The sequence below is a fragment of the Astatotilapia calliptera genome, unplaced genomic scaffold (genome assembly GCF_900246225.1).
Source record: "Astatotilapia calliptera unplaced genomic scaffold, fAstCal1.2 U_scaffold_58, whole genome shotgun sequence".
NCBI classification, from domain to species: domain Eukaryota; kingdom Metazoa; phylum Chordata; class Actinopteri; order Cichliformes; family Cichlidae; genus Astatotilapia; species Astatotilapia calliptera.
Genome location: NW_020535798.1, coordinates 7,575 through 34,218, shown reverse-complemented (window position 1 = coordinate 34,218; position 26,644 = coordinate 7,575). Strand labels below are relative to the sequence as shown.

The 26,644-nt window shown below is 39.6% G+C and overlaps 1 protein-coding gene across 1 annotated transcript; it reads right to left on the bottom strand.

The window, feature by feature from the left end:
* Positions 1-13,612: 13,612 nt before the first annotated feature.
* Positions 13,613-26,205, bottom strand: LOC113018305 (scavenger receptor cysteine-rich type 1 protein M130-like). The gene is given in 13 exon segments (XM_026161361.1): positions 13,613-13,848; positions 13,953-14,044; positions 14,661-14,901; positions 14,903-14,991; positions 15,164-15,496; positions 15,573-15,878; positions 17,854-18,141; positions 18,220-18,525; positions 19,282-19,566; positions 20,851-21,156; positions 22,311-22,640; positions 22,719-23,024; positions 26,169-26,205. Coding segments are annotated over 13 exon segments (3,048 nt in total). The 3' UTR covers positions 13,613-13,719.
* Between the last annotated feature and the right edge of the window lie 439 nt (positions 26,206-26,644).

The window sequence follows — 26,644 nt, the reverse complement described above, 5'->3', positions numbered from 1 at the left end:
GTTTGCGCCTCCTTCTGCTTCTCAATGCTGAGCTGCTCACAAAGCTGTTAAAGAATAGACAGAAAGACAGCTTATTTTTAAATGTATAAAAGTTCATTTGAAATTAAAATTCATCTTTATAAGTGCAACTGAAGAAGAAGTTACAGGGTCATTACAATTTCTTGGTTGAATATATAATATAGTAATAGAACACTTGTATTTCATATGACCTGTTATACCTGGGTTGCAAGTCTTTTAACAAGGGAGCAGATATAAATAAAATAAAACTTTTCTAGCGAGTCATCTGTTACACGATGAATGTTGAAAATATATCTAGTTATCCAGTCATCCTTCTATTCTTCTTATCCAGTTCATGATCGTGGGGGGCAAGAGCCTATCCCAACTGCCATTGGGGGAGAGGCGGGGTACATCCTGGAAGGCTAGCTGGTCTGTCACAGGACTATCAGAGAGACAGGTAACCATTCACACTCACATTCACACTTGTGTGCAATTTCAAATTACCAATTAACCTAACCCCACTAACTGCACGTGTTGTCCACATAGACATGGGGAAAAAATCCAAACTCCACACAGAAATGCCGTGGTCAAATGATAGATTTGAACCCAAGACCTTGGTGCAATGAGGCTGCCCAATGTCTGGTTATACTGTCTCAAATATTTATAGATTACTTGCTTTATATTGACTCCTACAATCTATTTTATATCTTCATGTGGGTGGGGGTGGTATATGAGTACAATATGCCACATTGTTCTTTATCTGAGTTTGTGTATGCTTAATTTTTAGACCTGCTAAGATTATTTTTCATGTCCTGGTCTGTGCTGTAAAACCTTAGAACAAAAGAGGGTAGAGTCTCTTTATCACAAGGCTGTGCATGTGTTTCTTTATAATTATGTTTAGGGCAAAGTCCCAGTAAATTTTGAGATTCAAAGAAAAAAACAACAACCATAAATGTGTGTGTTTACTTCAGTCTTTAGCGCGCTGATCTCAGATTTCTGTTTCTCCACCTCTTCTTTCAGTTCTTCAGTAGCTTCCTTCCATTTCTCCAGCTAATAGACAGAAAGATGGAATTTAATGTCAGCATGTGTATCTTTGGTGTATATATTTCTATATATTTCTTAACATCGATCAAATACAAAAAAAAAGGAAAAAAAAAGGAATGAGGACGTGAAAGCAAAGCCAGCATGTTTTATTTCAAAATCACCATTTCATCTAAACTATATGAAGATTTTCTCCTCTGTATTTTATTTTTGAATAAGTTTAAGATAAACCTCTTTTTCTCTGGTCTTCAGCAGCTTTTGCAGTTGTTGTTTCTCATCTTTCAGGGTATTGGTGGAAGCCATGAGACTGTCCACCTGAAAAACAAGTTATATTTAAAAAAATATTAATTAATGTAATGAAAATTCATCGACTAGTTGGAAATATCTCATTAGAATTACACTAGTTTGGCAAAAATGTTAAACTGATAATTTTTTAAAACTTATCAGTTTTGAGCATGGTTATACTGATAACTTTACAAAAAATCTTGCAGCCACCCAAAAATCCTTGTTTATTTGGGATTGTTCCCTTCATATTTGTGAATCCACATAATGAAGCTCAGTGATTCACCACCACATTGATATTGTGTGATATGTGACACAATGATACATATTGATGGATGTGTGTGTACATGTCTTTTAATCTGTTTGTTTTCTTCTGTCTTGTTGTCCAGTTGTTTTTGTGTCTCCCTCAGTTCTTCACTCAACTTCTTATCAGCTTGTTTTTGGTTCTCTGCCTGACAAACAAAGAGAAAATGTGATGTTTGAACAGGCAGCGACTTAAAGGCTCTTTAGAAATTTGGTATCATCCTTTACTGTAAGCTTAATAATAGACCCATACTTTTCTATGTCACAGATTTGTCTCGACAATAATTCTTAAACTAAAAAAAAAAAAAGGAAAACAAAACAAAAACACAAAAAGCACTATTAAACATTTTACTTTACATAGATCTTTTGTCAAATGTGACAGCAGTAACAATACCTTCATTGTCATTCTTTTTATAATGAAATTTGATAACTTTCAAATAGTGACCCAAAATATACAAAAATGAAAATATTTTTAAATGCTATACTTGTTTTACAGATGCAACAAGTTGACCTGTATCTCCTTAGATGGATATTAGATTTACCAGTGTGGGTCAAATTAATGAAAACTAGAGAATCTTGAAATTTTATAAATATACATTACATATCTCTATCTGTATGTCTGTATTTTTATGGGACAGGTGTGACACTGCTCAACAGGGGCCTTGACACTGGCACAGAAACTGTCTGTCTACAGCATTTGCCCAGTTTCACGTAGACACAGGCATACAGACACATGCAGGACTTTGAAAAACCTTCAGGTGTCTGAATCTTGAAATACTGAAATAGTAAAGCACCACAGGGGTGATGATTATGGTGCACATAAGGAACAGAGGTCATACAGAAGTCAGAGGGCAACTTCAAACAGACATAAGATATACACCTTCCAAGTACTTACAATGTAACAAAATAATCTAAACAAAATAAAACTATTTCTATTTTTTCTCCACTAACTGAAATTAAAACAGGGTTTGGATATGATAAAATTACAAAGGCACCTGACCTACTGTTTCACTTTTAAAATCACCATTTCATCTAAACTATATGAAGATTTTCTCCTCTGTATTTTATATTTGAATAAATTTAAGATAAACCTCTTTTTCTCTGGTCTCCAGCAGCTTTTGCAGTTGTTGTTTCTCATCGTTCAGTGCATTGATGGAAGCCATGAGACTGTCCACCTGAAAAGGCACAAAGGCACCTGAGCTACTGTTTCACTAATTGTGTGAAATCAAAATTCCTAATTATGCAAGGTTTTCTACCACTGCTTTGAGTGAACAGACTAGCTGTCATAAACTCTTATGATGGGGGAATTCTTGGCCTGGAAATTGGGGGGTGGCTGTAGCTCAGGTGGCAGAGCAGGTCAGCCACTAATCAGAGTGGTTCGATCCCAGGCTTCCTCCTGGCTGCATGCCAAATATCCTTGGGCAAGATACTAACCCCATGTTTGCCTACTGGTGGTGGTCAGAGGGCCGGTGGCGCCAGTGTCTGGCAGCCTCGCCTCTGTCAGTGCGCCCCAGGGCAGCTGTGGCTACAATGTAGCTGCCATCACCAGTGTGTGAATGTGTGTGTGAATGGGTGAATGACTGAATGTAGTGTAAAGTGCTTTGGGGTCCTTAGGGACTGAGTAAAGCGCTATACAAATGCAGGCCATTTACCATAAACTATGAATATATATTAAGACGTTATGTATTTGTACTTCTTACCTGCTCATTCTCTCCTTTCAGTTCAGTCAGCTCTTTGTCAGACCCTTGATTTTTAATGACAGACTTGAGATGCATTTTAGACTCACACTGCTGAATAACACCAAAGGAGAAACATGCAGGTCTAAACACAAATTTGTGTAAACTCATATTGTTTATTTTTTGTTTTTGTAGTTTCATGTTGTGCGTATTGGAGATTTCTCAGTTTTAAGATTAAGATGAGTTATTTATGTATTATCTAAAGTTATGAACAAAATCTTATAGAGCAAGAACACATTGACATGAAATGACATGTACATAATAATGAAAAAAGATTAACCTTCTCTTTTAAAGTTGTGATTTCTCTGACAGGGTCCTCCCTTCCATGCCGAGTATTCTGAAGGTTTTTGAAGGAATACCTGAACTGAGATGACGCGCAACAGACATGTAACACACTTTCTTTGAGCAAACATGCTAGAAAATCATATTAAAAGTAGTTGTGAAGTAATGGAGTTTTCATTACTCTGTGCATAATAAATGTGAAACAAACAGTGACTGTATGTTACGGCTTACCAAAGGAAACCAGGATGACTGGGATTCAGCAGCTTGGTTTCCCTCCAAATGTGAATGAAAACAAAATATTTACATGATTGCCTATAAACACATGCAAGCACTTACCGAACAGTGTGAAATGTATTTTAGTCTCCATAATTATTTTTATTTTTGATTCACACATTTTTAATTGTGTTATTTTTCCAGAAATAACTCATAATGGTCAGTTTTAATTTTTACACGGCCCAACAGAGCAAAGGGCACAGATTATAATGTGTTGATCCAGTTTTAGCTTTTAGCATAGGATTATTTTTGATATGCTTATACAATGTTACGTTTCCATCTAGAGTTGCATTAATTTTTCACCAAAATCCTGTATTAATGTTGGGAGTCAGAACATTGTGTAAAGTCTTGGGCCTAAGGTCTGAACTCTGTGCTGTCCAATTTTTGTTAAAGTGATGGCTCACGAATGCTGCATTGTCACGTTAGAAAATCCTTGTGGCATCAGTGGGAAAAAAAAAAAAAAAAAAAAAAAAAATATATATATATATATATATTTAAACTGATGTAAAAACTTGGCCATTCAACATAAGGATGTAGTGAACAACCTAATATTTTGGGCACATAAAGTTGCTGAAGCTTGAGTTGATCAACTAAAGCAACCCCAATTGTTAACACTGTACTCATAGGAGTTGATCTTAACAGTACATCACTCCATGACTATGTGCACCATGATCATGATCACTGAAGACTACATTTCTTCCTCGAAGATGACTGTTCACCACTATTGTAATAATTTTTTATAAAGTACAGTTTTTCACCAAATTCTAATGGTTTCTGTTTTTACCTTAGTTGTTTTCTTTGCTTGATGCAGGTCAATAATTTCTATCTAGAGTAATCTTTTCCAGGAACACAGGATCTTCCAACACAGTTGTTTAAGAAAATGCACTTCAGTCAGTTGAGGTTAAATAACGGTTTGCCAAATGTTACCGTTGCCTAGTTAAATCCAGGTGTTGTTGTTTTCATTTGTACAGGTCATGTATTTCACACTTGTGTTGAAATTAATTTATTTTAGACCTACCTGTTTTTCCTCAGTTTCATTCATCTCTGCTTTATTCTCCATGTCTTCCACAGCCTCATCGTCGACATGTTTTGCACTGAGCAACTGAAAACAAGTAAATATGTATATAATATGTATATAAAATAAAGAAGTAATACAGTTGCCTCTGGACTTGATCATTAGAGATCTTCAGAAATTATATAAAAAAATATAACTAATGGTTTTTACTGAACAAACCTCATAGCCTTGAAGTGTTTCTGTTTTTGTATTTACACTGAGAGGAGAATTTAACAAGTAGTTTGGTTGTTACATGTCTGAAGAATTGTGCATGGTCACATTTGGTGTTATCAGATCTATCAGTATTTAGCATTGTGTTCCCTTGCTAATACTAAATGCTTCATAGGAAACACTTCTAGCGTTTTACTTCATTTACTGAACCTGTGATGATCACATTGCTGTTTCTTACATGACTGCTTGTGTTAGCGCCTTCTTCCAAAACTTCGGGTGGCACTGGTTCATGTGCCATTAGTTTTTCATGCTCATTTTCTTCCTGATTTATGTCCCTTTGAGAATAACTGTATTTTTCTCCCTTCTCCATTTCATCCAACTGGTTCCTCCTTGTTTCTGTGTAAAATAAGAACAGTAGATTTGGTTTTAACAACCAGTTACCCTGATGATAGCAAATAAAACTACATTATCTGTTTTTATTTAGATTCACTTTAGTTTACACATTTTGAAAATCCCTATTAAACACATGAGAATAATTTTCCAATTACATGAGGTTCTTAATTTATGACTTACTGGTTATTTGTTGTCTCCATTTAAACAAAAACAAGCCACTTGCTACAATTAAAATGGTGCAAACAGTCAAACAAACAATGATGGGTACAGCAGGACTGCACACGAGCGGGAAGAAATCATCTGCAATGAGAGCATATACATGAATGGAATGACATCTTGATCAAACTAGACTCACTTAAAACCAAAGTTAACATCATGACACATATTTACAAATTGTGTTTACCTGGAACATGTATGTGTGTCTCTCTGCTCTGGTTGGTGTTCCTCTGTTGGACTCTGCAGGTGATGTTGTTGCTGTGTCTCTTCTCCACAGTCACTCTGCTGCTGACAGTATAGAGGTCATCAGGACCTCTGAGGGTCTCTGTAGGTCCAGCAGAGAGGAGGTTTCCCTCACCGTCCAACCACAGCAGCTCAGGCTCTGGATACCAGCCTGCAGACTCACACTGTAACACCACCCTGCTGCTGGCTTTGTTAATGGCTGATAAACTGATGACAGGCACAGAAATGGCATCTGATACTGAGCAGAAGAGAAAGAATAAAACTGAAGTATAAAAATACACTAAATAAAATAAACATGCAGCATGTACTCAGACCTTTCCTACTCTCAGATCCATAAGTATTTGGACAGCAACAGTTTTTGTAATGTTGCCTCTTTAAAGTACAGTAGTAGATTTTAAATCAAATGATTACAATGTTACTAAAGTGCAGCCTTTTACATTTAATTAAAGGGTTAAGGGGGTTTTGTGCCACGTACAGTTAGTTTGGAGCATCTGATTGAATTTAAGCAGAGTATAATTTTATACACTTAAGAAACCAATCTGAAGAAACACTTACATGATCAGTTAACACGAGTGATGGGAAGATAATTTCACGAGCTAACAAATGCAAGTTCTAACAGTTAAAAAAATAAATTCCTTTCAATTTGTTAGGGATTAACAGGTAGCAGGCCTCACCTAGCTGTGAAACTGGGGACTATAACTCAGTCAATGCAACACTTTTGTTAATCCCTTTGAATTAATATTGGAACTGTGCTCTTGAATCATATCTTGGAACATTGTTTTTAATTCCTTTGTCCAGATACATAATAATCTAATTATATTTACTTACCAACAAGTAGCTGAATGAATGAGTTCTTTTCCAGTGCTGGAATAAAACATTTATACCTTCCCTGGTCAGATATTTTCACATTAGAGAGTTTCAGTGAAATGTTTCCCTGTTTCAGCTCATCAGGAAACAGTGATGTTCTTCCCACAAATGATTCATGCTTTTTATCTACAAGCTCCTGACCGGAGCGCCACACATAAACAAATCTGGGGCTCAGATCAGGTCGTGTCCACTCCAACGTAAAGTCAGTTTCATATACAGTAGGGTCGACATGGCATGGTAAGATGATGTCAGCACCAAGTGTTGCCAATTTTAAGATTGGAGGTTGACCTGGAAATCCAAAGTCTCTGTGTTATTTAAATATACATATATACATATATATATATATATATATATATATATATATATTCTTTTCTTTTCAGCACTTCATGCTTCAATAAGACAGTATATAATTAACAATTTATTTACCTCTACAGATGTGTATTAAGAAAAAATGAAAAACCAGTACAGTGAGAATTTGGGACTGAGATGTAATGCGAAGACGATCCATTTGGAAAAGAACGGAAGACAACTGAAAGTAAAAAGACAATTAAAAAAACAAAGAGAGAATGAGACAAGAGAGGTTTCAGCTTGACTGACACAAAATTAACTAGGAAAACAAAGCACTTGTCTGCAGACAAAGTTCAAAACTTTCCTAACCTAAGCAACTTGAAGGTGAACAAAGCTTTTCAATTGGTCATTTTACTGTCAGGGTGATGTCACTGCTATAACTACTAATGTGTCATGGCTTTAAGCTTTCACTTCTGTTCCAGTTTTCCTTACTGTGTTGCTGTCAATTATACATAAATAACAGCTGATAATCACCAGTATGCTTTTAAGTTAAGACACCACAGAACAGTCTCAAAATGATGTTTTCTGTGAAGTTAAGTTCTAAAATAAATTTTAGATAACACTAAAAAAAACAAATACATACCCGAATGCCGCCGTCCATTATCTCATGACACTGTGTAAATCATTGATAGGTATCTACGGAGCCTGGCAGTGTTCTTAAAGAGGACAAACTGCGATTCCTGGCCAGGTTTTAGCCACTCTGACTAACCTCTTGAGTTGTTGTTAAAAATAAGAGGGTTTTGCACAAAGTACAAGAAGAAAAGAATAAGAAAATAATGATGAGAGCTCTGAATGCAGACCCGATTAAAAAAAATGCATGAAATATTATGAAACCAATATTAATGTCACAGTCTGACGAATGTTGCATGTGGCCCATCCTTTAAAATGATCACACTATCTGTAAATAATTAACAGGCTCACAATATTCAATTGCTCTGTTTATCAGCAGAGTTTCATGCACTGAATTTAGTTTTTATTGTAATTAATGTGTCACAATTTTCCTAATGAAAACATTCAAATAGCACCGAATTCACATAGAATCGTGTTGTTTTCTCATTGAAAACAGAGTCATATTTAAGTGAAGAAGTGAACTTTGACAGTGTTGCCAGGTAACAGATTGGTGTCATAAAAGAATTCATCTGCAAACCTCAAGTGAAGCAATGACCTTGTGTAAACTATCATGAGGAGCACTGCTGGGCAAAATGTTATTTGACTTTTAACAGTTTGCAGGAACCACAATGTGAGATTATACAGCACTTGTATTTTACTTCTATTTTCAGTGGTGTCAATCATTTGACATCCAAAGTATATAGATGATATATGATTCACTAATAATAAATGATGATAATGTAATATATTACATATTAAGGTCATGCGATCACAGCTGAGGACAGTTCACTCTCCCCCAAGTTTGTTGAAGCAATTTGTAACATACCAAAAACTGTAACTGTTTCTACTGTCACACTCCTACTATTACTACTGCTGAGCTCAATATATACAGTGTAACATTCACAATTTGATTTACAAGCAAACTGGTAGTTTGCAAAAAAAAAAAAGACCCCCCCCCCCCCCCCATTTTAGTCCACTTTACTCACGAGCAGATTTTCAGCTCAGAGGCCTCTCTGTGTCCGAGCTGCTGCTGCAGCTGAAAAAGCCACAATGGACTCTGCTGCCTGTTGCTGATGAAGTGGTAGAGAACAATTGCGTGGCTATGCTAAATTGGGAATGCAGGAGCTGGGTGGCAAGAGCTTCTTATTGACATTAATATACCAGCTTCCCTCACAGCTATGCAACAGTTTTCCACACTGATGCTGATAAACTGTAAAAGAAAAGGCTGTCGTGTTTGCTGAAACATTTATTTTTTTTTTGCTAAATTGACCTATGTTTTGACCAAGTCTGAGCTGGGTGAGGGGTTGACCCAATTTAGCAGGACTGTTTCACTAAAGGCTTCACTACTTGCACAAAAGGTTTGCCAGCCATGCCTTTTCTGTGCAACACACAAATCTAGGAGAGGCACACTATCACCGCAAGCAGCACATCCACATCTGATAAACTATTTGAATATGTCATAATTGGATATTTTATTGTTTCTGTATAAATTCAGTTAATTTTGAGTCAATTTTAAAATGTTTAGTTTTAATAATAATATACCACAGGTAAGATTTCAGAAACTCAGTACTTGTATTACAATAAAAAAAAAAATTGAAGCAGTTCACTGAAAGTCCTCTAGATATCCAAATTCTCCTTAAATATGCGCATAAATAATTTAATGAATAATCCTTCCTTGTTTAAACGTGAGCTAATGTTTGGTTTCCCTTTGTCTTCTTTACATTTATAAACACAATAGATTAAAAATACATCATATACACATGTACAACACAGTTCTGTGATAGGTTGGTAGTATGCCTGTGCTGTGAGGTCCCTACCTCCACATGCTTATACCAGTGGACAGGTAGGTTCATATAATATATTAAATCTTATATGTTTAGTGTAGGGTAGAATTGTATATAAACTGGTAAAATATTAACAAAATGCTTATAAGGTTATTTCATGTTTAGTGTGCATATTACTTATTAATACAATTTGCACTTCTCTCAAACTCAATGTCAGTCTTTCTTTTGCTGTTTTTAACCAACTTAATTTGTACTTTTCTTAGTTTGTGGTGTGGGAGGAAAAAGGACCCAAAATGCAGGCAGTGACTGATGATACGAGTGACATTTATTTACAAGTGGCAAAACAGGCAAATGAGAAATGACTAAAGAAACCTAAACTGGGAAAACTAAATAACAAACCTGAGGACATACGAAACATGGTGCGGGGCAGAGAGCCGCAGAGCGAGTAAACGAAACACCATGGAACACAGACGAGCCGACAACAAGCGCAGACCGACACCCACTATATATACACACACAAGGAGACCAGGAAATGACATACAGGTGGGAGACACAGCTGATTCTAATATACATAATGACTGGAGGATACAAGCTGAACACAATGACCACAGACACAGACCTTCAGAATAAAAGAGGAAATCCAAAACGCAAACTCAGGGACATAAACAGGGCATAAGGGGAGGACACAGGGTACCAAAATCAGAATAAACTGGTACAGAGGAAAATAATCATATAAAACCCAAAACGCTGGGTCAACGATCCAGCACCATTACAGTTTTTTATGTATCCGTATTTCAGAAGTCTCTTTGTACCTTTTAATTTTGTTCCCTTATCTGTGAGATTCTACTCGATGTGCCTCTTTTTCTTATGTTTTTAATTTTTGGTTATGCTGAAGTTATTTTGTGCATTTTATGTTCAATATAGGTATTTGTTGTGCCTGAAAATGAACAAATAAATGAAATGAAATGAAATAAATATATAAATTCCTGCACTCTCTCATATGTGTAGTTTTAGTTAATTAAAAGTACCTCAGTGCCTTGTATAAGTAATAAAATAGAAGAAAACAAATAAAATGTAGAGAACATGTTGCTTGTGGTCAGTGTGTCCACAGTGTGTGATGTCATATAAGATGCATTGCTTACTCCAGTAGGGCATGAGCATCACATTGTTGGTAGCCACATGCTTTCCTCATTATTAAGGTCTTTTCTGTTTCATATCAATTCTATCAACACTGTAACTAATATAAAAGTCATGCAAAAAAACAACTTGACTTTCTCTACAGAAATCTTATTCTGGACTAATATTGTATAGAATAAAACTGATATAGTTTTTGCATAGAATAGTTTTAATGTATTCTGTAACAACGGTAGGTGGATAACTTGTTCCTGCATAAAATTCTATACTTGTTTGTTATTTGTCAAATATCCTGCAGACTGTGGCTTTACTCTTTATTTTTTATTTTTATTACGCATGTGGTAAAATTTCTATCACAATTTCATTAATTTGTGCAAAGATCTTGGATAATTTGTTGCCCCATTTAATTGTATTACATTGAATATACACAACTCAGCAGAATAACCTTTCACTATAGACATAAGCATAGGAAGTGGGGGAGGTTTCTAAAATACAGTTATTACTTGGACATGATTGTGCTCCAACACTACTTGGCCTGTTTTTACTCTTGGCCATGCGTTACAGGTGCATGAATGTTAATGGTCATTTTAGCCTGTAGGTAGGTGGTTGCTAGGTAAGATTCAAGAAGTTTGAAAATAATAATTAAGGTAAAACAAGTGCTTATGTAGCACTTCTATCTTATGTAGCTTATGCGTGGGTGTAGTCAGAATTTCACATTGTAACATTAAAGGTTTCAGGGGTCTAAGATGTACTTGTGTGCTGAGTTTGGTTGCACAACTCCCGACCATTTAGGATGTAGAATTAAAATTACCATGTATGTCTTTAAAATTCAGAAAGTTTACAATGGTGACTGATAGGTTTGTAGCTCAACCCTATTCGCTGGAACGTTGAAGACAATTTAGTTACACAGCAAAGCAAGACACGAGTAGGCAAAGTTCTTCATGTTTCTCGTGCACAGGAGAGACCTGGACAAACGCCGTTCCTTCACTTCCCTAAACCTGCTGGTTTGGAAGTCCAGCAGTTCATCTAAAAAGGGCATTATGTCTGTGAAGGTGAAGTAAGAGCAGATATAACCTCTCTCCTGACCTTAAGTTGTTTGTGCCTCCCAGAGTCTCCACAGACTACTAAGGATCAAACCTCTACCAACATGACATTGATTATAAAACTCTAAGCATACATGAGTAGATGTTTCTAAGCATAAATGACAATCAACAAATCTAACAGTGACAGGAGCCTTCTGTATTTTGGGACTTGGATTTTTAGATCTCTCAGGTTGTCCTCTTCACTCTCAGCTGATTCATTTTTTTCTCACCTCCCAAAGGTGAGAAAATTCATATGAATATTATTTGTGGTCTAGCTGCAGGTAGAAAGACATTTGGAGAAAGCTCAATTTAAGACAAGAGAGTAATCACACACTTTTATAAAATACCTGGAGAAGTGTTGCCTTACAAACTGTTTAACTCACAATAGAAAAAAAAAATAAGGCAGTAATTATCAGTGGTTGACATTTTAGAAGACATTTTATTTACTGTTTATAAAAAAGCATGTTGTCAAAACTGGAAACATCAAAGTAATTCCAGAATTACTTTGATGCGAATTGAACAGTTTCTTTTTTTCTTGTTTAATGACAGAAACAATTAACAGACTATATTTTAAGAGAAGTTCCAAGAAGATGGAAAAGAAATCACATAACCTGTTAGCAATCTGACGGTTGGTCATTTATCATAATACCATAAAAATGAATCGTGTTTGATTCCAACTGACTGTCCAGAGTGTTTTCCTCCCTCTCAGTGTGCTCCCTTCTTTGATTCTGACCCATGATTTGAATTCTTTACTGGTGGCTAGTTCAGCTGACCAATTGAAAAGACATTCATATGGCTTATGGCTGAGATGCAGCAGGCTGGGTTTGAGTGGGGACTGTGGGGCTTTGCTGCAAGACTTCTGCTCTTTCCTGTCTATCATTCACTACTGATCTTTCACATAAAGAGAAATAGTTCAAAAAGAAAAAAAATTCCTCAAGCTGCAAATGAAAAGAGAGTAAAGGAGATACCAGAGGAGAGATATGCTTTTTTAAAGAACACGAGAAGCTGGAGAAATACCAAGGGCTCAGAGAAGAGCTCGAGAGGATGTGGAGGGTGAAGGTAACAGTGGTCCCCGTGGTAATCGGAGCACTAGGTGCGGTGACTCCCAAGCTAGGCGAGTGGCTCCAGCAGATCCCGGGAATAACATCGGAGATCTCTGTCCAGAAGAGCGCAGTCCTGGGAACAGCTAAGATACTGCGCAGGACCCTCAAGCTCCCAGGCCTCTGGTAGAGGACCCGAGCTTGAAGGATAAACTGCCCGCAGGGGCGTGCTGGGTGTTTTTTTTATATTACACACAAGCAGACTCTCACATATACATATAAATGCATATACGTATACAAACACACAAACACAGGTACGTATGTGGACATATATACATGTATACATATAAATATGCATACATATGCAGACATGAGATAGAAGACCAGAATAGCTACGACAGAATAAAAGCAATGTAAAAGAGATATTCTCAGGGCCAAAGTGAATCTAAACAGAATGTCCCGAACTAGATATTAGAATCAGTAGTAGGATAATATGAACATGATTAAATCTTTTTAAATGAGAGATTGTTTTCCTGTACTTCCTCCTGAAAAAATTTGAACACAACCCGTCACCTTTTGATTTTAGTAACCAGTAAAAGCATCTGAAATTCAAACTGCATTTGATATGTTTAGCAGCAAACAGTTGGCATGGAGATCAGAAAATCCAGAGAGATGCATAAAAACATTTATGGCTTAGGTATTTTAATGTTAAAAAACAAAAAACAAAAAAAAAAACTACAGAATCATTCCAGCCTGATTACTTTAATGGATCTTCAATAGAAAAAAGTAGAATCTTTGACTCAGCCAATGGGATAGTCACTTGTGAGTCAGCTCAGAAATTCATCAGGATGTGAGATGAACTCCTCAGAGGTTCTCTTCTGCTCCCTGAACTCCTTCCTCTTCAGCCAGCCCTCCTTCAGCTGCACCAACACCGAGGTTACGGTCAACCAGCTCAATGTTCTCCCGTCTGCCCAGCTTCCTCCCCCTGCTGGCCTGGAGAGACACAGGAGCACACAGACTGACTGCATCACCCCTCTCTTTAGCTCATTAAAACAGCCTGAGGGCTTTATTGTCAGATACAAACATATGTTCAGTACCTTACAGTAGAAATACAGGACAACGTTCTCCAGCAGCAGAATCAGTGGTAGGACGACCGCTCTGATGATGAAACCTGTGGGATCTGGAGGATCTGATCAAACACATTCACAGTCATCATGAGTCCAACAGCTGCTATTAAACACAAACTGCAGTGAAATCTTTGAGCATCACTTCCACATGGAGCTGCTTGTTGTGTCTGTAAGATTACTGTCCAAGAAGAACATCAGAGACAAAGTACAGTTTCTCAAAGATCATCAGTCACAGAGTAGGAATAATGTGCTCTGAACACAGGAAGCAGAGATGGAGGTGTTTGGCCACAGTGACAGCAGACATATTTGATTTAGACCAAAGATAGATTTACAGGAGAGGAAGCTGAAAGCCACTGTAAAGCATGGAGGTTGACATGTTATGGTTTACTGTTGCTTCGCTGCCTCAGAGACTGGACATCTTTCAGTGTTTTCTTCAACTCTGCTTTGTATCAAAGAGAACTGGGAGATAATGTCAGATCATTTGTGTGAAAGCTGAAGCTGAATCTGAAGAGGACATTTTAGCAGAATAATGATCCTCTGGACATGAACAGATCCACTAATGAGTGACCACAGTTACAGTGGTAACGAAACATGCTCTGTCTTGCACTTTCTGCTCCGGTTTAAATACTTTCTATAAGTTTGTTTTTTTAGAATGTGTAAGTTTCTGCTTCAGCTTACCTGAGACAGACACAGACAGCCGGTGGCTTTCAGAGTAGAAGCTATGTGACAAAGCATGTACGTGATAAAGACAGCTGTAACTTCCTTGGTGGGTGGGGTCTGCTGCATGAAACAGGAAGTGGGAAGAGTGATTGACAGCTGGCTGGGTGTAGTTGTATGATGTGTTGGAGGAAGTGAACGTGAGCTGGAAGAAGCCTCCAGGGTACTGTGGCTGAATGGAGCAGCTGATGTTGAAGCTGGAGCCTCTAAAAAACCTGAAGCCAATGCTGCTGGGCTTCAGACACCACATCCATGGAGGAAGACACAGAGATGATTGGCTGAACCAGCACTTCTGTAAACACACACAAACAATGAAATTTCCAATCAAGAAAGAGAAAGTGATGTCTGTGGAAACTTCCACAAACTTTACAATTCAGTCCAACAGAAACTGCTGAGCATCATTGTAACTGGGGAAGGAACACAATGGGAACATCACAGACGTACATGATGTCATTTATCATTACCTGAGCAGGTGATATCCAGAAAGAAGACATTCTCTAATACATATGTTCCTGGAATTTTTTGTGATCTTACTGATATTTTTGATCTCACACACTCTCTCAGAGTAGATCCAGATTCAATACAGTGATGTTTAATCTTCCACACAGAACTGTATGAGAAATCGTGTCTATATTCTATAGAAAGAGTAGAGCCACAGTTCAGATGTTCGCAGATAAGATATCCATCTTCTCGAAAAGAGAGACCATAGTCAGCCAGTGGTCTCCATTCCCTCACTTTCACCTCCAGTGTACCTGCACAGCGACTGGCTCCTCCCTCCAACCTGAAATCAATAAGTGCTGTATAAAAAGCAGAGTCATCAGTAAAAGAATAAAGTGAGTTAGAACCAGATCAAAGCTGCAGCTCCTCTTCTACCTGAGCAGGTGAGTCCAACAGCTTTGCCAGGTGAGCAGCTTTTTCTAGCTGAGCCTGAGCTTCTACAGTCCAGGAGAGCAGACTCATGGCCTTCACACTGGAACTCTTTGCTCCACACTGGAGCCTCCACTTCTCCATAGAGCGCCCCTTGGAGGACTGAAGGAGGCCCACAGCTAAACTCCCTACAGACCACCTCTGCATCCTGCAGGTCAAAGTCAGCTTCACAAACTGAGGACCATTTCTGGTTAGACTTCACCTGCAGTCTGCCTGAACACAGACTGGAACCATTCAGCAGCCTGACAGAGTCTGCAAAGATCAGAGAAGATCAAACATAGAGAGATCAGAGACAGCAGACACACAAGAAAAAGATGGCAGCAACCAACTATTCACTTATTCAAACTTTCAGTATATAAAAGTCAGAGGTCCAACAAAAAAGCTAAAGGAGCTTAAGATAGAGCTGAAGCTTCCACATTAGAAATGTTTGCTTCCAGAGCTTCAGTGCAAAGATATGCCAGTTAGTTATAACGTGTTGCACAGCTGGATCAGCTGTCAGACCGACTACCAACATCACACAATGTCTTCTCTGATAGGCTGATAAACTCCAACAGGCCTTTATTTGTTTAGAAAAGTGACCTGACTGACAGAGCTAATTATTAGCAGCATTATTACTGTTGTTGTTTTCATTATTTCATATTTCCTTCAAATCTTCTAGTTCATGTAAAGATCAGTGTTATTAGTTCTGATGTTTATCTGTTTGCATGATTCAGATCTGCATAATCAAACATCACACAGCTGGAAAAACATTTGGTAACTGTTACTGCTGCATGTGAAGAATATAGATTTATAGAAACTCTGAGTCTGATTATGAGCCCTGTGAGCTGGTCAGAATGTTTCTGTTCTGGATGATCCAATCTGCATCTGTAATGTCTGCAGAGGTGAGTCAGCCTACATGATGATCATGGATTCATGTTTACTCTTGGTCAGCTGGGATCAGTGAGCATATAGGTCACAGAAATCCTAAACGAGGAGGAGACGAGTTCGAACTGGATCATCTCTGCAGCAGGAATGTTTTACTGGCTACGAGGCAGATTTACTACCTGGGGTAAATTACTGTGATACTGCAGTCACAGGGTGTTCTACTTACAGTACACCATCACCATACAAGCAGCAGCCAGTTCACTTCAGGAATAACCAGCAATCTGCAGAGAGCAGCTCAGAAACCAGCAAAGCCAATAAGGGAGAGAATGATGCAGGAGTGTGAGCTCAGGTTTTACTGTTGTGTGGAAAACAGTGATGCAGCTCAGATTAATGAGATGAGGCTGAAGGAGGATCATCATGTTTGTGGTATCAGGAGAACTATGCTGGTAGAAACTGCTGGGACTGTGTGAAGTCCTAAGGAAGGAGACTCAGTTCGAGATCAGGGTTAATCAGAGGACAGCTGCATGATGTGGAGCAGCTGAGCTGTACGGCGTGCAGAAGAACACTAACACGATGAAGCCTTTCTGTGAATTTCCAGCATTACAGAGTGAAGATCTACAGCACAGAGCCAGTTTTGGCCCTGTGCTCACGGCTCTGAACCATCCACCTCTGATAATTACACACTTGTTCTGACAACATCTCGGACTCTTATTCTAAATAAATGAACAATAAAAGCAACAGCTTTTTGCAGACCTGAATATGTCTCACTGTGCCTGATTCATTTAGGTACTTTCCTCCCTAGATTTTGTGCTCTGAAAATGAAACTCCTGCTTTTGCAGTAAGGCCAGCCTGAGAAACAGGCCCATCCTCTCAGCCACTGGTAGTGTGCCTCTTAGGTAGATCCTCACAGCAGGTTTTTAACACCAACTCGTGTTTTCTTCTGCTGCAGTAAATCTATCCCCTTATGTTCATTTCCCTTTAAAATTCTGGCCTTTGTAATGAAGGCATAATTTTCCCAGGCTGCTCTCATTAATTTAACATGCATCAAATAACAGAGGTAAAATATATCTGGCTGAAGTAAGACATGCAATTTATAGTTCTGCGTCTGGACGTTGTAGTCAGTGACATTTAGGAGTCAAGTGTCAATGCAGTTGGAGTCTCTGCACACCACTCTTATCTTTTCCCAACTCTTAATCAACTCTCCAACAGACTGTCTTTGATGTCAAGACAGTTCACGGTTCACTGAGATCAACTAAAAGTGGGTAGGAAAAGATGAGAGGTAGATGTTTTGATCATTTAAATGTAGTCCACGTCTACTGGACCCAGCTCTGATTATGCCATTGATGATGTCACTGAACCTTACCGGAGCAGGTGAGATCCAGGATGGAGGATACAACAGTTGATTTTGCGCACTCTATTTGACCAGATTGAAAGTGAACACAGTCAGGTTTGATCTCCCACACGGATCTGTATGGGAACTCTTCTCTTTCTCCTACATAAACAGCAGAGCCACAGCCCAGATGTTCACAAACAACAGCTGCTTCCTTCAGGGTCCAGTCAGAGCCATGCACTAGTCTCCATTCTTCCAGGTGTTTCACCTCCAGTGTACCTGCACAGCGACTGGCTCCTCCCATCAACCTGACATGAGACTCTGAACAGAAATCAGAGAGTCATTAATGAAAGAATAAAGTGAGTTAGAACCAGATCAAAGCTGCAGCTCCTCTTCTACCTGAGCAGGTGAGTCCAACAGCTTTGCCAGGCGAGCAGCTTTTTCTAGCTGAGCCTGAGCTTCTACAGTCCAGGAGAGCAGACTCATGGCCTTCACACTGAAACTCTTTGCTCCACACTGGAGCCTCCACTTCTCCATAGAGCGCCCCTTGGAGGACTGAAGGAGGCCCACAGCCAAGCACCCTACAGACCACCTCTGCATCCTGCAGGTCAAAGTCAGCTTCACAAACTGAGGACCATTTCTGGTTAGACTTCACCTGCAGTCTGCCTGAACACAGACTGGAACCATTCAGCAGCCTGACAGAGTCTGCAAAGATCAGAGACAACAGACACACAAGAAAAAGATGTCAGCAAACAACTATTTATTTATTCAAACTTTCATGCATATAAAAGTCAGAGGTCCAAAAATAAATCAAAAGCACAAACACACAATGGTAACAGATACGCAGCTGAATAAAAGTGGATAAAAGTGGGCAAACAAAAAAGTGACAACAAAAACAGGTGCAATTATCAAACAGAATTTTACTGGGCTCAAGCCTTAGGCTGTTTGTCATCATGCTATGGGGTCTCCTTGCTTCTTTCAGTTCCATCCTTTCCTCAAATCCCAGTCACTCTCAATGAGGATGTGACAGAGATGTGAGGACAGAGGAGCTGCAACTTCCAAATAAGATGTGTTTGCTTCCAGAGCTTCAGTGTGAAGAGATGTCAGTTAGTTATGAGGTGCTGCACAGCTAGATCGGCTGTCAGACCAACTACCAGTCACACAGTGTCTTCTCTGATAGCCAATAAAATCCAACAGGCCTTTATTCATTTAGAGAAGTGACCTGACTGACAGAGCTGATTATTAGCAACATTATTACTTTTGTTGTTTTTAATAATTACTACATATTTCCTTTAAATCTTCTAGTTCATGTAAGGATCAGTGTTTTTAGTTCTGATGTTCAGTCGCTTTGACTGTTTGCAACTTAATGTGAGGATGCAGGATAGCGCAATATAAAAAGCACCATTTGTCCATGCTACACAGCTCCAATGATGTCATAGTTGATATCATTAATAGGCTTACCTGAACACTTGAGATCCAAGTGGTAAATGGAGAAACCTAATGTTGCACAGTCCTTCAAAGCAGGTCCAGAATGAACACAGTCAGGGTTGATGTTCACATGATCTCCCAATAAGGAGTTCTCTCTTTGTCCTACAAAAACAACAGAGCCACAGCCCAGATGTTGACAGAAAACAGCTGCTTTCTTCAGGGTCCAGCCAAAACCAGATACTGTTTTCCAGTTTCCCTGGTGGTTGAACTCCAGTGTACCTGCACAGCGACTGGCTCCTCGCACCAATCTGACAGGCTCTAACAGAAAGCACAGAGTCATCAGTGAAAGAATAAAGTGAGTTTGAACCAGATCAAAGCTGCAGCTCCTATGGGCTCAAAATGTGGTCATAAATATTTTGTACTTGTAAATCAGTTTTGTATGTGTAAAAAGAATTTGTGTGTGCGTAAAAAAGATTTGTGTGTGGACTTAGCCAAAAAAAAAAACCTGCAAGTAACAAGTACGAATTTTGACCCTATTTTTCTTCCTTTCATCTGATTGGTCAATGTCATGTCAATCACAAATGTAACAATCCAATCAGAGAACAGATGGGTTTGGCTGTCGGAGGGGCGCTTTTTTGAACTGCAGGTCCTTGAAGGGTGATCTCTATATAAATATCCGATAGCAGTTAGGTCCCCTTACTTTCAGCAGCTGTTGAAAGGAAAAAGTTGTGGTATATCAGTGGTTAGAAATACCATTATTACTTTAGGATTAGTTTAACACAACGTCAGGGCTGACCCGGGACCATTGCTGTGAGTCACAGTGTGCAGCATAAAAGTCCTTTCACATCGGACGCAGGATGTGCTGCTAATGCTAACTAAAAGCAAAGGATCCAGAATTTGTTGCTGGCTGCTGAGCTCTGTGGGTTTTTGCAGCAGCTCTACCTGTACTAGATGCACCTGCTCCTTGTCGTTTCTATCCCTGACTTTATGTCCTCTACAAGAGTTTCTGTTCTTTTTTGCTGGTTCTTCAAATGTTCAATAAAAACATGTATGCTAATTCATAACGAAGAAAGCTTTGTAATGAAGACTGTCATTACCAAAACGCTGCCCCTCCCCACGGTCCGCAGCGCTGTTGAAAAGGCTGTGGAAGTCCTTGTATTAAACATGTAGACCTGTGACACAAAAATCACCAAACTCTGACGACCACAGACTGTTTTCCTTCGTGGTGATGAAGGAAAACGCTGGGTTGGCATGTAAAAGGGCATTTATTCCCTTCAAAGACCTGCAGTTCAAAAAAAAGCACCCCTCCGACAGCCAAACCCATCTGTTCTCTGATTGCATTGTTACATTTGTTATTGACATGACATTCACCAATCAGACGAAAGGAAGAAAAATAGGGGTCAAAATTCATACTTGTGACTTGCAGGGATTTTTTTTTTGGCTAAGTCCACACACAAATCTTTTTTTTACGCACACACAAATTCTTTTTGCACACACACAAATTTTTTTACACATACAAATCCTGATTTACAAGTACAAAACTGATTTACAAGTACAAAATATTCATGACCACATTTTGAGCCCATACAGCTCCTCTTCTACCTGAGCAGGTGAGTCCAACAGCTTTGCCAGGCGAGCAGCTTTTTCTAGCTGAGCCTGAGCTTCTACAGTCCAGGAGAGCAGACTCATGGCCTTCACACTGAAACTCTTTGCTCCACACTGGAGCCTCCACTTCTCCATAGAGCGCCCCTTGGAGGACTGAAGGAGGCCCACAGCTAAACTCCCTACAGACCACCTCTGCATCCTGCAGGTCAAAGTCAGCTTCACACACTGAGGACCATTTCTGGTTAGACTTCACCTGCAGTCTGCCTGAACACAGACTGGAACCATTCAGCAGTCTGACAGAGTCTGCAGAGATCACAAGAAGATCAAACAGAGAGATCAGAGACAGCAGACACACAAGAAAAAGATGGCAGCAAACAACTTATCAAATGGCCGGTACGTAGAAGGGACCCAAAGCTGACTCAATTCGCAAATATTTTCACATAAAAACATAGGCCTTTAATCACTTTAATCACAAAAGCCAGGCATGGAGTACATTGGAAAGTGGAGAGCAGGGAACTCTGCCAACCAGGTGAGTGTCATGATGATAAGTGCACCACGATGTCCAAGCTTAACTCTCTTCAGCAACCACCCACCAGGGCCAAAAAATGATTTTCCAGGCTGCTCATCATAACCCAACGGCAGTGATGTGACAAAACGCTGACGTGAACATGGCCGGAATTTCTTAGCTGGACATCTAGGGGGATGGTCTGTGTCCAGCCCTGTGTGTCAACTTGTGAGCCAAACACCCATACCAAAAGTATTTTTGTGCCTGCTACCGTCAATGGAGGTCACGTTTAGTGAAATGGCATGCACCTCATTGGGCCATTTCACCAGGGTGCACGGGAATATTGCTTTGTATTGGTTCTGGTGGATTATACAATGCAATATCCTGAGACAGTGCCCATGCCCATCATTTTTGCAAAGCCTGTGGTGCAGGCACAATTTCGGGTCATCTCACGAGCCAGCGTCTCAAAAGTGATACTGACTGACCACGGCAATGTTCATGTGTCACACATGATCTGTATGAATTACTGCACATTAAATCTCTACAGACCAGCATCTACCACCTGCAGACTGACGGGGTGGTGGAGTAGCTGAATAAGACTTTAAAGTCCATGATTCACAAATTCATTCATGAGGATGAACACAACTGGGATAGCTGGGATTTTCTTCCTTTGAGTTCTTGTTTGGCAGGAAGCTGCAGGTGGGTGTTGAACCTAATTAAAGAAAACAATTTCCAAAATTCCCATTTAGAATAGACCTGTATTCTCATCTCATCTCCTCCAGGTGCATTTAAGGAAGTGGATGATCCATCATGTTGGAGAAAAGGGAACGATTTACAGGTGACAGGAGGGGAGAGGATGTGAGAAAGCAGAAGTTAGAGTAACAGAAAACACCCATTGTCTACCCTACCAACCTTGATATGATGATGATGTTGATATCACTGATAGGCTTACCTGAACAGGTGACATCCACGTGGCTAGGGTATTCTGTCATAATCTGTACTCCATATGGAGGTCCAACATGTGATGTTAAACACTCTCTCAGAGCAGAGCCTGACTGAAGACACTCAGGTTTCATCATCCACACACTTTTGGCTATGTATGGTAACCCGTTTGTATTTCCTGTATAAACAGCAGAGCCACAGTCCAGATGTTCACAAATAACAGCTGCTTCCTTCAGGGTCCTTTTAGAGTAAATCCCAGCTACTTGTCTCCACTCTCCCAGATGTTTGAACTCCAGTGTACCTGCACACCGACTGGCTCCTCCCACCAGCCTGAGAGGCTCTGGATAGAAAACAGAGTGACATCAGTAAAATGATAAAGTGAGTTAGAACCAGATCAAAGCTGCAGCTCCTCTTCTACCTGAGCAGGTGAGTCCAACAGCTTTGCCAGGCGAGCAGCTGTTTCTAGCTGAGCCTGAGCTTCTACAGTCCAGGAGAGCAGACTCATGGCCTTCACACTGAAACTCTTTGCTCCACACTGGAGCCTCCACTTCTCCATAGAGCGCCCCTTGGAGGACTGAAGGAGGCCCACAGCCAAGCTCCCTACAGACCACCTCTGCATCCTGCAGGTCAAAGTCAGCTTCACACACTGAGGACCATTTCTGGTTAGACTTCACCTGCAGTCTGCCTGAACACAGACTGGAACCATTCAGCAGTCTGACAGAGTCTGCAAAGATCAGAGAAGATCAAACATAGAGAGATCAGAGACAGCAGACACACAAGAAAAAGATGGCAGCAAGCAACTATTCACTCCCAATTGACGGGGTGGCTATAGCTTGTGTGATAGAGCAGGTCGCCTAGTAACCAGAAGGTTTGTGGTTTGATTCCAGTCTGCATGCCAAATATCCTTTTGGAGCCCATATTCCTCTGAATGTGTATGAATGTTAGATAGTAAGCACTTAGAAACAGCAAAGAAAAAAAAGTGCTTGTGTTAATGGGTCAATGTACAAGTTGTGTGCTATAAAACAAGTGCTATATAAGAACCATTTACTGATTCTAACCCAGCACCACTACAACATGAATTTATCATTAACAACGTAATACAGCGTTATAACAGCACTGTTATAACGCTGTATTACGTTGCTGCTAATGTGTCAGCACTCCCAGTAACTTCCACTCCTAGCCATGCTTTAGTCACTGATTTGTTCCTGGCTGGCTTTAACCTTCAAGCCTTATCCACAAAACAGTGTGAGGACTCCAAGTGGACAAGGTGGTTCACAGAGGAAAACATTTAATCTGTGAATATGAAACTGATCAAGTTCTCATCCTAGCACTGTTGCCGCACAGTAAGAAGGTCCTGAGTTCAATTCCACCATCAGGCCCAGGTCTTTCTGTGTGGAGTTTACATGTTCTCCCCGTGTTTGCGTGGGTTCTCTCAGGGTACTCCGGCTTCCTCCCACTGTCTAAAGACATGCAGTTTGTGGGGATAGGTTAATTGAAAAATCTAAATTGCCCATAGTTGTGAATGCGGGAGTGAATGTGAGTGCGAATGGTTGTCTGTCCCTGTGTGTTAGCCCTGTGACAGACTGGCGACCTGTCCAGGGTGTACCCCACCCTGAAAAAGGGAAGCAAATGGATGGATTTACTTTTTCAGTTGCTTACTGGATTATATTTAATTTTACACTTATTGAGCCCTACATTTTTGTTCTTTTCCATTTGTGAAAACTCGATATTTTACCTGGTTTTCACCTGTCTCTGATTTTTTTTCCTGTGATATTTTATTTTACTGTGTTTTTCATGTTTTGGCTTCTTTAACACGGGCATTTTTCAGCTTTGTGAAAGATAATGTTCATCTTGCCTTATTCTAATATCTTATCCTATTTGTAGATCAGTGAGAACCTAAATTAAGCTGTCTAGAAGGAAAATGCTGAAATGGTCATGGAGTTAAAGAATTTTCTAAGATGAAGGATTTTTTGTGACTCTGAGATTTGTGCAGTTGAAATCTATTTTAATAGCTTCACTGAAACTTGAGTGTGCTGCAGTTCTTTGGATTTGGTTTTGTTTGTTCAATTCAATTCAATGTATTCATACAGCGCCAAATCACATCAATAGTCACCTCAAGGTGCTTTATATTGTAAGGTAGACCCTCCAATAAAACATATAGAGAAAAACCAAAAAAATCATATGACCCTCTACGAGTAAGCACTTTGGCGACAGAAGGAAAAACTCCTTTTTAACAGGAAGAAACCTCCAGCGAGAGCGACTGTCATGACCGGTTGGGGCGAAAGAAGGAATAAAGGATAAAAGACATCCTGTGGAAAAAAGCCAGAGATTAATAACAAGTATGATTCAGTGCAGAGAGGTCTATTAAAACATAGTGAATGAGAAAGGTGACTGAAGAAGAAATACTCAATGCATCATGGAAATCCCCCAGCAGCCTAACCCTATTGCAGCATAACAAAAGGAGGATTCAGGGTTACCTGATCCAGCCCTAACTACTTGCTTTAGTAAAAAGGAAAGTTTTAAGCCTAATCTTAAAAGTAGAGATAGTGTCTGTCTCCTGAATCCAAACTGAAAGCTGGTTCTGTTAGGTATTTTAGTACCATGGGAGCATTTACTGGATATTGTTTTATAGTGACATTATGCAGGAAAACTCTGTCATTCAATAAGGCCCCTTTTGTTTTAGTTATTTTTCTCTTTGACCCAAGAATTGATGTGTGAGAATCACAGGCTGGTACAAGGTTGAAATACCACAGAGATCACTCCCTCAGCTACATTAGTTTCTTAATCTTTTAGACGCCTGTTGAAGGCCAAATGGTTTGTTTCAGATTTCACTAATGAAAGAACTCTTCGTTTTGTGCCTTGAAAATATGTCGCTGAGATAATCACAATTGTAGCTGAACTGATACACTACACAAAGGATGCTTCTTCACCCAAGGGCAGGAAGACGCTGCCTTATCTTGGTCTGTACTGGTTTAAACTGATAAATCTGCTGTCTCATGAATTTTACCCTCTATATAAACTGTTGTACTTGTGAATAAAGTTGAGTCACTTTGGGAAGACAATCTAAAGCAGTCTCTGTTTTCTTGTTCTCCCAAGCTGCTCCCGAGCTGCTCGTACTAACACGCTGAATGGCATGCTTGAATATTACTTGAGAATATATTTGACTGTGTTACAGACTAAGGGACATTCTCTGCTGATAGGTGAAGGTACATTCTCTGCTGATAGACGTCCACGCCTCGGAGGAAGCCGATCCACGGAGTAGGCCCTGGAAACAGTTTCCTTCAATTTTGGTGTCAGAAGTGGGATCCTGACGAAGGTAGGCACGTGTCTTTTATTTTATAAGACTGTGTTATGCCTTTCTCAGTGATCCACATAGAAACGGGATACGCTGACGAGGCCTTCTTCAGTGGCCCACATAGTAACAAGTGGGATACACTGAGGAGCCTTCTTTAGTGGCCCACATAGAAACACAGGAAGTTGCCTGTTGTTTTGTAAAATAAAAGCAGAAAGGACACAGGAAGTTGCCTGCTGTCATAAACTAAGAAGTTGCTCACCAGCAGAAAGGACACAGGAAGTTGCCTGGGGTCATAAAACGAGAAGTTGCTCGTTAAAAAGTGAGAAGTTGCTCACTAAAAACATAAAATTACTAGCAAAAAATCAAGTAACCTCAGGCGTGCCACAGCAAAAATAAAAACTAACTTAAATCCTTCAAAGCGTCTAAACCCCTCTGGAAATCACTGACCATGGGTCAGAATAATTCAAAGACCTTAGACGGGTCCGATAAAAAATCAAAATTAACTGTAAAACCGAAAAAAATAAAATATAAAATCACAAATAGCGGCTCAGTACGACTCCCACTTCCGGTTACGTTTAACCCACGCTCGCGAATCAATGAAGACTTCCATGATTACGTATCCAGAACATGCGGAAGTGCTTACGTGACTGATTTCGTCTCGAACTTAAGAACTATAACTTTAATGCATCCTAATGTATTTCCGGAGCCCTATCCCGAACGATTATCGCCAGAAAACAGGTCAGTAGAAATGTTAAATACTATTTGTGATAAGAAAAGTAGGCTGATTAAAAAGTCCTGTAAAAAATATATGATAGAATGTCGTGATGTGACCAATCGCATGCTACCACTATGGAAAAAAGGACCCGAGCCAGACGTAAATGCTTTAAATCAAGCCAGTGTAGGCTCTAGTAAATCCACTGCAGAAAAAACTAGCCTTATATGCCCATCCGTTCAACCTACGGCTCCGCCGCCTTATGATGAAAAAACAGAATTAATAGCTGCTGCGGCGGCTGCACGTCGCCAGCGCGTATATCCTGATTTAACAGCAG